This window comes from Scyliorhinus canicula, chromosome 11 (assembly GCF_902713615.1).
Source record: "Scyliorhinus canicula chromosome 11, sScyCan1.1, whole genome shotgun sequence".
In the NCBI taxonomy this organism is placed as follows: domain Eukaryota; kingdom Metazoa; phylum Chordata; class Chondrichthyes; order Carcharhiniformes; family Scyliorhinidae; genus Scyliorhinus; species Scyliorhinus canicula.
The window spans coordinates 17,650,416-17,662,051 of NC_052156.1; the positions used below are offsets into that span (position 1 = coordinate 17,650,416).

Here is an 11,636-nt window from a genome sequence, read left to right on the forward strand (position 1 = left end):
TTATTTTCACCGTTTTCCCTGCGTTACCAAAGCTTGGACTCTCAAAATTGCATAATAAGATTAGAGTTTTTCTAATGAAGAGACCGACCTAGGTAGTGTGGTGTTCTCGTAAACTCGTAAGCTCCTATCTTGCCTAGCTGCAAACCTGCAGTATCATCAGTTTTGGAAAGCAAACTGTGGCTAGCATGAACTGTGGTCCAGAACATGCATTTATTTTGTTGGCTATAACTTTTTGAAAATTGCTGCAAATGCAAACTAATTTTATTTTCCATTCCATTTCCTTCTGTATGTGCTCAGCTTTTTTTTGTATTCTTTTTGAAATTGCTTGAAATGCTATAAATGTGTAAAGAATTGGACTAAAACCAGTGTCATACATAAATTCCAAACTTATGCCTAATTAATTTACCTAACTTTGTTTAAATTCATGAATTTTGTTCTGATTTGGAATACAGCACTTCCCCAGCTCTATATTATGAGTTACAGTCAACACTGATCAATTCCATTTTGGCTTGTCTTTCAATTTTGCATTCTGCTTTCCGAACTGTTTGGATTCCCTGCTCGTTCAATTGCCGCCAAAACAGTTGGGTGATCTGTTCCATTCTTTTGGCAATGCAGTTCTTGATCTAGCCAATATGTGTGATACTATAACACCACTTGACAGTCTTTTGCAAGCAGGAGCTCACGGAAAGAAAGATGGGCTGCAGGAGTCTGTTTGTTGCACTGATGCATCCCCTTATTCCATCACATTTTCTTATTTCAGGATCGATCCTGCACTCCACAATTTTGGGGTCATGTATCATTTCAAGTGGCAAATATAATTGCGTAATTTGAAGTTGCTTATTTTAACTTGCCTAATGATTTGAATTGTTGGAGCTCTTCATGTTTAATTTGCTTAATTCAAATTTCTAGGTGATTTGATGCACAGTACAAAAGCAACTTTGAATTCAGAATAGATTAGCTTTGCATGTCATTGATATCAGCTTGTCTATATTAGACCACTGATATTCAAACAAAATCATTGCATTGCACACAATTGCATTATGTTGGTAGCAAATATTAAAATAAGCACTTTGAATGTATTCTTGCAATGGAAACCTGAATGTCTTCTTGAAATAGAAACCTTTCTGAAATCTTTTTCTTTGTCCTTTTTATGTCTTTTCTCCTATCTTAAACAACTTTAGATCGGTGCTGTCTCCAACGGGCTAAACTGGCACTTCAAAATATAGGTCATCTGATAAAAGAATGCTTCCTGAGTAAAATTCATGTTCAGCCACTAAATACTGTGTGAACTGCTACAAATTCTGTATGTAATCTGATGTTTTCTGGTCTGTACTTGGACTACAATGCTCAAGCGTTATGAAAGCTGACATTTCCCCCTATACCTTCTCTCTTATCCTCTTGGCCCTCTCCTTACTCCTCCTGCCCTCCCTCTTCCTCAGAATTTTAGGTCTCTGGTAGAAGTTTTGTCTTTTTCATCATGTCCTCCAGTCAACTAAGAAGTTGCATGCAACTAGAAATGGGCAATAAATACAACATTGCTGACTTCCTGAGAACAGCATTGAGGCAATTTTTTTGTTCCTGTTCAAATAATTAGTACTGTAGAATTTTCTTAAAAAGTAGTGCATGTAACTGCACTGGAAAAATTCTTCCTGCAAACTAGCAATACCTTTCTTTCTTCCACTGCCCTTGCTGCTCATTACACAGTCAGCATCTTATTCATAGCAAAAAGTCCTAAATAGGGTATGTTCTCCAGTATTGTGAATTCCAAAGATGTGGTCTTCTGAAATCGCTCAACATGCTTGATCTGCTACATATTGTCCTATTTCTACTGAATGGTCAGTATTTTATACCCTAGTACTCTGGATTATATGACATAACTTCTTCCTGGGGAAGCGTTGAACAAGCTGTCGGGGTGGTGGCGGAGAGAAGCTTTACTTCCACATATGTGCTGAACGTTTTGTGATGCATTATGACAGACTGCAGATCTCCAAAAGAAATTATTAAAATGTTGCCTTTTTATGTCATGAATACAAATTTACAATCACAAAATCCAATATTTCCAAGGTACCTATTGTCTCAAAGCCTTTGGCTATCATGATGAATTTGGTCCAGAAAACGTGTTGTCAATGCAATTTTAAATGCTATTTTCTCAGTGCTGAATAAAAATACTGAGCTCCATATTTTGAGGAAAACTGTCTGTGTAGTAGCACCTCCTTGTGGACAAATAATGCATTTCTACTGGTTGCGTGTGGTGATGCAGATTTTCTCTCCAGAAAAATTGAATGCATTTTAACATTTAAAGACCTACTTATTGCATATTGCAACTTAATTGGGTGAATTGAGGTGTTAGAGCCTGGGTGTCACACAAGTCATAATGGGAATCAGTTGGGCAATTAGACTTTTTTAGTGTTCCTCCTGAATAATCTGATATGATAAAGGCTTCTTACCGTTTCCCGACTGGCAAAAAATGTAAAACATTTTGCATGGCATGCTTAAATATTAAGTAAAAATACGCCATAAAGGATATGATCAGTCTAGGCAACCGTGCATTGGAACCAATCACTGGAAGCCACCTGGTTGAATTGTTCCTATCCGACTTCAACAAAATTAATGAAGCATTGACTTTTCTAACTCCATAAAGTGCAAGATTGTATTCTACATAGCTCTTACAGCTGGCCAGATATAAAATACTTGCCATTTCCGTTCCTACTCTGATCCTGAGTCACTATTCAAATAAATATGGTATCCCATAGTTTATGCTATTATTTAGTTTTTTATTTGTATGATAAGTAGCAATATTAATATAACCTTCACTGCCCTGTATCAGACATCTAGTCTGATGAATTTGACCATACACATTATTTTTTCTCTCTGCTGGATTCTCATTGGAAATTCCAATTTTGAGATTCTCGGAGAACATTTACAAGTTATGTATTTTAAATATTGCATAATTGCACCTTTGTATGTACAATAAATACATATACATCACCATGAATTTTGGATTTTTTAATGTCCATATTTGACATTGATTAAATGTACCTATGGAAACAATTTATAATCGCATTTCCCTGTGTCAACAGTTGCCAAACATTGGTTGTTAGTGAACCAATCACAATATAAAAAATGCTACTTGGAAAGGTTACATTTCCAATTGCTTTTTTTTAGTTACTGAAATTTCCAATATCTAAAATAGTTTTTATTTTTTAAATGTTTTGCACAGCAATATGACTAAACTAATTCTCTCTCGACTTTACATGAAAATATTAAAATACCTTTTCCCGAATGCCTCTGTTTTCCCCAAAAGCCTGAGCTTAGAATTTATACTTTGTTTAGTTCTCTTAATTGAAGGGCTGGTTCAGTACTCTGAGCATGTTATTTGTAGAATTTCCCAGATACAGAATTGAGTATGTAAGCTATTGATACCATGGAATGATTCTCAAAAAGAAATTTGGATTTTTTTTCCCCAAAATTGTTTAAATAAAAACTAATTTTGAAACGCTTTCCTGAGATGAAATTTATGCTTTTTTGTTTTTGGTGTCTTTGCTTGTGTGAAAAACTGACCCATTTCACATTTGGCTGTCTTGACTGCAATTCTGTTATATAAACTTCAGAAAGGTTATTGAGCGGAGAAGTAAAGATGGAAGAAGAGAATGAGTAGCCTTTCCTATTTCTCTTTTTGAACCTTTTTTTTAAAAAAAAAAAAATTTTTTAAATGGCATCAACATGGCCTTTTAATCATCAAGTGTTTTGTTAGAAAATGTAAACGTTCTCATTGCCAGTCCCTTCCTCTTACATACACAAGTGTTGTATTTGATGTAATTAATCTCAAAACACCAACGATGGTGATTTGCACATATCTCGTTAAATGCAACAAACCAATGCAGCTGGATCTGGGGAGCGACTGCTACTCCCCCTAATGCGTTATAGTAATGCAGGATGTACTAGTTGGGTAAAACACTCATTACCTTCTTTAGTTATCCGACCAAAAGATACTTTTCATGCTGCTCATCACTAGCCCCAGTGTAGCTGACTATCACTTCCCTCTACCCATTATTGCTAAATACCAGCTTTCTATGACCAACTGCAACCTTTTGTATATTATTGTCATGTTACTTTTGTTTTGAAAATGGTAAAGGATAGTAGAAATATCAAAATTAATATTTCACAATCACTGTAAATCAGTTAGCTCGTGTTTTCCTTCTATGGCATGAGCACCTCCAATTATTATAGAAACTTGCCCTTCGACTTGCCATGAGCAGCTGGGAGATTTTTAGTTTTGTATAGTGCCACAAAGGTGATCTTAAGGATTTCCAGTTTTAAATTTTGTGGAATAACTATAATATTGGGAACATTGACAGGAAAGATAAACGGCATAATATTAGAGTTAGAGGAGGAAGGGGATAATGAGAGAACCCAGGAACGGAGGGTTATTTGGAGATGAAAAAGGGCCAATGAACGGAGAATACCATTGAATGAAATGCAAGCATGGTAGCACAGCGGTTGGCACTGTTGCTTCACAGCTCCAGGGTCCCAGGTTCGATTCCTGGCTTGGGCCACTGTCTGTATGGAGCCTGCGTGTTCTCACCGAGTCTTTACCTGGTTTCCTCCGGGTGCTCCGGTTTCCAAATATGTGCAGGTTAGGTGGGTTGGCCGTGATAAATTGCCCTTCGTGTCCTAAAAGGTTGGTGGGGTTACGGGGATAGGATGGAGGTGTGGGCTTAAGTAGGGTGCTCTTTCCAAGGGCTGGTGCAAACTCAATGGGCCAAATGGCCTCCTGCACTGTAAATGCTATGATTTAGCTCACTCGGCTAAATCGCTGGCTTTTAAAGCAGACCAAGCAGGCCAGCAGCACGGTTCGATTCCCGTACCAGCCTCCCCGGACAGGTGCCGGAATGTGGCGACTAGGGGCTTTTCGCAGTAACTTCATTGAAGCCTACTCATGACAATAAGCAATTTTCATTTAATTCTAAGAAAATACGTGAATAGAAGGGAGAGAGGATGAAGAGTGAGAGAGTCGAGTAAATGGTCTGGCAAAGCTATAAAACTGAAAGCTAAGGAAGGCAACTGTAGAACTGATAGAGCAGTTTCTTGAATTGCAAGGAAGCAAATTAAACTGATGGTAAAAAGACAGAGGCAAAGGTCAGTGTATGTGTTGAATGGTTTGTGTGGAGAGCAAAAAAGCTGAGTTTGTGAAGAATTATAGAGTCCGTATGTTAAACTTGGCCTAGCTTTTTTCCTTTTATCCAAATTGGTAGGCATAGGAAATAAATATTGAAGCTGCAATTACAGAGATTATAAAGTCAGTAATGCACCAAGGGTTGGCCTTGTAAAATTAAGATTGGTTGGGCAGAGCACAAATCCTTTGCTGCAGTGATGTCTGTGTGCAAAGTGATATTTGTAAAATACTTTCTCATGTCAGAAAAATTATTGGTTCATTGAATGGCTTTTATAAATGCACTGATCATTTATAGTGGAAGATCATTGAAATTTCAACAAAAAACAAAGTAATGAACTACTGAGCTTGGTCTAGTAGCAACGTCTCAATGGAGGAACCTATTCCAATCTCTTTTTTTTTCCCTGGAACTTTTTTCCTTAATTTTTATATAATTCTTTCCAGTATGTAGGTACCAATTAATGATCCTTGCCAACCTAAATATAAAATGCATCAAAAACACTTATTAAATTATAAATGTACTACAAAACCCATTGCCAACCCAGTAATGCTTCATTTAAAATGAAATTGTGAATTCTTAAAAAAATTGCATCAGATGAAATCCTGTCCTTCTGAAAGCCTTTGAAGCAGCTATTCCTGATACCAATGGACTGAACATCTCATTCTGACTATCTTTTTATAATAATATTTGTGTGAGGAACTTGGCTATCAGTTTCTGCTTGGCCACCATCTGGCCTGGGCTTGCGAAATCCTACCAACTGTCCTGGCTCTTTAACCTGTGATTATCCTTCTCTCCAGGCGCTCCATCTGAACCGGTAAAGACTTAATTACCTGCAACGACTCACATTCAAAGTATCATCTTGCATCATTGACTTTGTCTATATATGTGTTTCTGGAACCCACCTCTTCATTCACCTGAGGAAGGAGCTGTGCTCCGAAAGCTAGTGATTCGAAAGAAACATGTTGGACTTTAACCCAGTGTTGTAAAACTTCTTAATGTGCCCACCCCAGTCCAACGCCGGCATCTCCATATCATTTATAATAATAATCTTTATTGTCACAAGTAGGCTTATATTAACGCTGCAATAAAGTTACTGTGAAAAGCCCCTAGTCGCCACATTCCAGTGCCTGTTCGGGTACACATCGCCGTAATACGTAAAGGATCTGGCATTAATGTTACACCATACATGTGTATTTTCTATGAAACAGCTTGTGCTGTTATCACTTTCCTAGTAAATCTGGTAATATTTGAAGCAGACTGATGCATTGTAGCTTTTGCAGTAACGAGTTGACTTCCTATTTATGGTCAAACCACAAATGCATGATTTTCCACATTGATTACGAATGGGTGAAACGTTCTTGGGTTGTAAAAGTGAGTTAGTATGTTCATTTACTACTCAGTCACTGAAGGTCATAATAAAAAGGGAACTCTTGAAAATAGGAACAGGAGTAGGCCATAATACTCATGTGTGCGGACGAGTCTACCGGACAATTTATTATGGCCAGTCCACCTAACCTGCACATCTTTGGACTGGGAGGAAACCGGAGCACCCGGAGGAAACCCATGCAGACACTGGGAGAAAGTGCAAACGCCACACAGACAGTCGCTCAGGCCAGAGTCAAACCTGGGTCCCTTGCCCTGTGAGGCAGCAGTGCTAACCACTGAGCTGCCATGCCGCTCAAAACAACTTTGAGCTTTGGGTGGATTTAAATCCCCATTCTTCTGACTTGTAGCCAAGAGTAGTCACCCCTCGGGTGTGACTGAAACTGTGACCACTTGTTCAAGATTCTCCATCCACCCCTGCCCAACCAGGGGGAATATCATCCCTGCATCCAGTCTGCTCAGGCACTTCAGTGAGATCCTCTTTCATTCTTCTCAATCCAGGCCTAGTCAACCCCATATCACCTCATACAAAAATCCTGCCATCCCAGGAATCGGTCTGGTGAAGCTTTGCAGCACTACCTCTACGACAGGTGTATCCTTTCTTTAGTAAGGAGACCAAAACACATTACTAGAAGTGTGGCTTCACCAAGGACCCGAACAGCTGCAGCAAGACATCCTCCTTTACCAAATCTTCTTACAATAAACACACCATTTTCCTTCTCAATTGCTTGCGCTAACTGCATGTTTGCTCTATACTGAGGTAGGGAGTGGGTGTGGATTTGATGGACTGTTGAGGGGAGGAAGAAGTAAGAGAATGGTTGCAAATGGATCATTCTTTCAAATAATCAGACACCATGGACCAAGTGGCTTCCTTCTCTGGATTTTGCTGCAATTCTAGTTTCCTACCCCAAGTGGCTGGTTGAGTGAGAACTGGTGTCGACATAACTACAGATTTCAGCATGGATTCTTCCCCCTAGTTTTGTCACCAGTGATCCAAAAGAGCAAATTTCCAGTTGACTATAACTAACTAGATTTGTAAACTATATTCCCAAATGCCAGCTCGAACTACAATTTCCAGATTTGAATTTTGTGTTCAACCACTGGACTGCTTATGGTTTAATAGGCATTGCACGAAGGCATGACACTGGTATAGTTCAATTCTTGTTAATATTAACCCTCGAGTGCTAAGTGGACCCTTTTTTTTTACTGCTTTATGGTTGCTATAACATGTGCAGGATGAGTCACCAGAGCAACAGCAAGCTTATGATTCAAAACATTTATTAATAAATATTACAATTTTTGGTTTAAAGTTTCCTGATGGTGCTCAAAGTATTAATTAGTCCACTTGACATAAACTTGGTTTATTATTAGATTTTATTTATACACTTTAGAATCTATGCTCTTTTTAATTGTAAGCGCTATAATTGTGAACGTTTAAGAACTTTGGTGTTTTATTCAAATATTTTTGGAGGAATTTAATTTGTAGACTGCTGTAATTTCATGGAAATGTCTCCTTGAAAAACAAGATTGTATAGTTTAATGTGCATGGTTTCAAGAAGCTGGGACAGACAATTGAGCAACTGGTAAGTCCTGCAGAATTGTAGTAATAGAGATCTACATCAGTTTTTTATTTTTTTGACAATGGGACTGTGATTTGATGGCCTGGTTCAAAAGCTGAACTTGTTATTTTGTCTGGGGAAAATACAGTTCCTGTTACTGTTTTTAAAAAATTAAACCAAGTTCTGTTTTTTTTTTTTGGAATTCCGAATGCCCCATGATGAGTTATAATTTGTGCAATGGATATTGCAGCATTAAAGTTGGTTCATGCATCTATGCAAAAGTCATCAGACAAATAGGGAGTGTATTGTCCGCAAGCTTGATTTGCTCCTTTATTGGACACTTGTCTTTTTTAAATCTGCTTTTTCCATTGTGCAGAAAAAATATTAAATGGTGTATTTAGTCCAGTATAAGTTAGACAATATTACACTCTGACAATGGTTTAATGAACCTTGCTATAAAATGTTAATTTTGTATCAAATTTTAATTTTTGCTATATTGATTGTCTACCCAGAGAAGGAGAAACTTTTATTTCCTCACTGTGACGGCGTGTTTCCAAGGTTGGGTCAATTAATAATAATCTTATATTGTCGCAAGTATGAAGTTACTGTGAAAAGTCCCTAGTCACCACATTCCGTCAAGCCGGTATGGGAATTATGTCCTATAGGAGGGACATTGAGGCAATAGAAAAGATAGTGCAGTTTCATTGCAATGGCATGAGTATAACAAGTCCTGAAACATTTGGGGCTGTTTTGATTAGAACAGCTGATATTCTTATGGAGTAATTTGACATTTTTTAAAAAAACTATGATGGGGTGGGATTTAATGGATAAAAGTCCAATGTTTGAGGAGTGAAAGAGATTTCGGACAGCAAGCAGGAAAAAAACCTCTTCCTATGTAAAGAGTTAAGAGGCAGTAAAAACACTATCAAAGTTGAATAGGATTACTGTTTGTGTAGAAGATAACCACCAACCTGGACTGGTCAGATTGCGTGTTCTAATTTCCATGTGATTATATTGTCTGTTCAGCACTTTGATCACAGGGCTAGGCTGAATGCCAGGTCACCTTCCAGTTCATGGTCAAATTATGAAATTACAGCAGATCTTTGAAATGGGATTGCTTTTCCAAATGACTGTACTGTCATTAACTGTATAACTAATTTCTATAAAGATTGTCTTTAAATGCTTTGGTATACTGGTTTGGAGATTTATCTAGTGTTTTCCCTCACTTAATCTAAAAACATTGAAACATTCCCAAATGTTGTGGAATTTGGTCTCCAGTGGTGGATATAGCCTCCTGTTAGCTGTTTCTGATTTGGTGCTGGATAAATCTCTGATTTTGCCTACTGTCTCATATATTCGATCCGTTAATTCGGAAGATTATTTGAATACTCTGCCTGTAGGGTATCCAGGGCTGATGTGAAGCTAGAAAAGCCAGATGAGGAAGAAGTGGACGAAGATGCAAAAGAGTTGAAACCGAAGAATAAACGGCCAAAGTTGCACCCAGTCATCCATGTGTCATCTCAGCCCACTGTTGAATCTCAGTGTTCCCAACAGTAAACAAAATATACAGATATTTTAAAGATGTTGAAGACATCTTTTCAATGTTTTATCTGGGCACATATGTAAGTACCTGTACATGTACAATATTAAAAGCTGTCACTTTGGAGACTTGCAAGTCAGGCACTCAATTAAATTTAATGTGCATCTCTATTATGTATTACTGTAAATGGAAAATGACAGTATGCCACATTTCATTTTGGCAGTGTGTTGAATCTTGTGATAAACAGATATACATAGGAGCTTGGATTTAACTGCCTATGATTGATAGAATAAAGTGGAGAGAAGGATGAAATAGGATAGGAATGCCTTTTTAAAAAAAGAAGTTGCACAGACTCCTGTGCATTCTTCATGGTTTCGAAAAACAACTTTGGAAATGCTAGGTCCCATAAAATTAATCCAGGCCTATTGGAATTTGGGAGCCCTAATTCTTGCTGCTTTTTTTCTTGGCTAGTTTGAAGTTGTTAATCTCTAACATCAAATTCGATGAGAAATACATATGTTCCTGCTTTTCTAAATATTGCTCAACTTCAGTCTACGGCTCCCCTCTGTTCCTTTGACGCTGAAGTCAGAAAATATATTGCTGATGTGTAGCTGTATTCCCAATTAAGGCTGGAATTTTCTAGCCTCCCCTGCCTGTGGGATCGCCCAGTCCCACCGAAGTCATTGGCCGTTTGAATGGTTTGCCACATCTGTGGGGGAACCTGCATGGTGGGGCTGGGAAATTCTGACCTAAAACTGTTAAAAGTGAATCACTTGGTGGATTCTCTGGCTTTTGAGACTTTTTTGTTCTTGACAGAAGAAACTCTCATCTGTTGGATCCATTGCACCTCAGATTATCCATTGCTCTTCAGAACATGATACAGGTACCCCTTTTTCCAGGGACTGTTTGTGCTTCTGTTGGACATAAGGAAGTGCTCTTGACCACTATGTTGTGTCTCGCACAGTCACTCCTGATGCGAAAAGCAGTTGGGGTGGGGGTGAAAATGTTTGTCATTCCAGCTCTGTTCCCGTGACCGCAAAACTAAATAGTCCTAGAATACCACAAGACTGTGCAAAGATTCAGTAGTTTATTTTCGTTGGAGTTGTCGCCCTGAGAAATGTATTTGTTGCACAGCTAGAATATTAAGCCTAGACCTGGAATAGATACCTCTGTATCCATCTTGTTGATGTGATCAGTAATAGCTCTGATGGGGGTAGAGGAGAGTATTGGTATCCTATTTAGTGTGTTTTTTGAATATTATTAAAAACAATATTCTAGCATGCCTAGCTTGAACTCCAGAAGTATTATGATCATACCTGTTGTATATGATCTGCACATTTATGTTTTTTAGTACTGTTGAGTTTCATAAAGGATTGCCATAATCATTTAAATATTATCTGATACTAGTCTGAGCAAATAACAAATGCAGGGCTATGAGTTGGGCTGCAACATAATCTTGGTTATTTAACAAAAACAACTCTCGCTTTGCTGCAAATGTATAAAAAGTGAAATTTAAAACTTTGCAACCTTTGTTTTCCCTCTAATTATTCAGTGCCTGAAGTGCATGAATTTTTGTCTTTATCCTTCAGGCCTATTTCTGGTTCCCACGACCTAACTCTCTAAATTTGTCATTTTGAAGTTTTGTATATTGGTAGCTTGACTGTGTATTTTAGTCAAAATAAAATGGAAATAAAATTTGAATTTGTAACCCATTTTAGTCTACTGTTTCTTTTTATGGGGATGTCGTTAACATTCTTTACCTTTTTGATTCTACAGCTTTGAGAGAAATACAGTTCTGTTTTGGGCATGCTTATTATTTTTGTACCAGATGCATTCATTCGTGTTGTCCGCATTTTCCAGTTGATCCTAGTCATGTGTACTCATGGTGCAAAAAATGTAAATTATAGGTTATCGGGCATAGGCTTGAATTTCGAATTGAGGCTACAAATTGATCAACTATTATCTTATTGAATGACAGAA

General features: G+C 37.8%; 1 protein-coding gene across 2 annotated transcripts in view; it reads left to right on the top strand.

The window, feature by feature from the left end:
• Window positions 1–11,368, top strand: part of spdl1 (spindle apparatus coiled-coil protein 1) — a 50,850-nt gene extending 39,482 nt beyond the window's left edge. Inside the window, exon 12 of one of the 2 annotated variants that reach the window (XM_038812351.1) lies at window positions 9,517–11,368. In XM_038812351.1, coding sequence (XP_038668279.1) covers window positions 9,517–9,673 — 157 coding nt within the window. In that variant the 3' untranslated portion in view covers window positions 9,674–11,368. Of the gene's footprint in view, window positions 1–1,181; window positions 3,497–9,516 lie in introns of those variants that run through there. The other variant, XM_038812352.1, reaches the window with a different exon arrangement.
• Window positions 11,369–11,636: the final 268 nt, after the last annotated feature.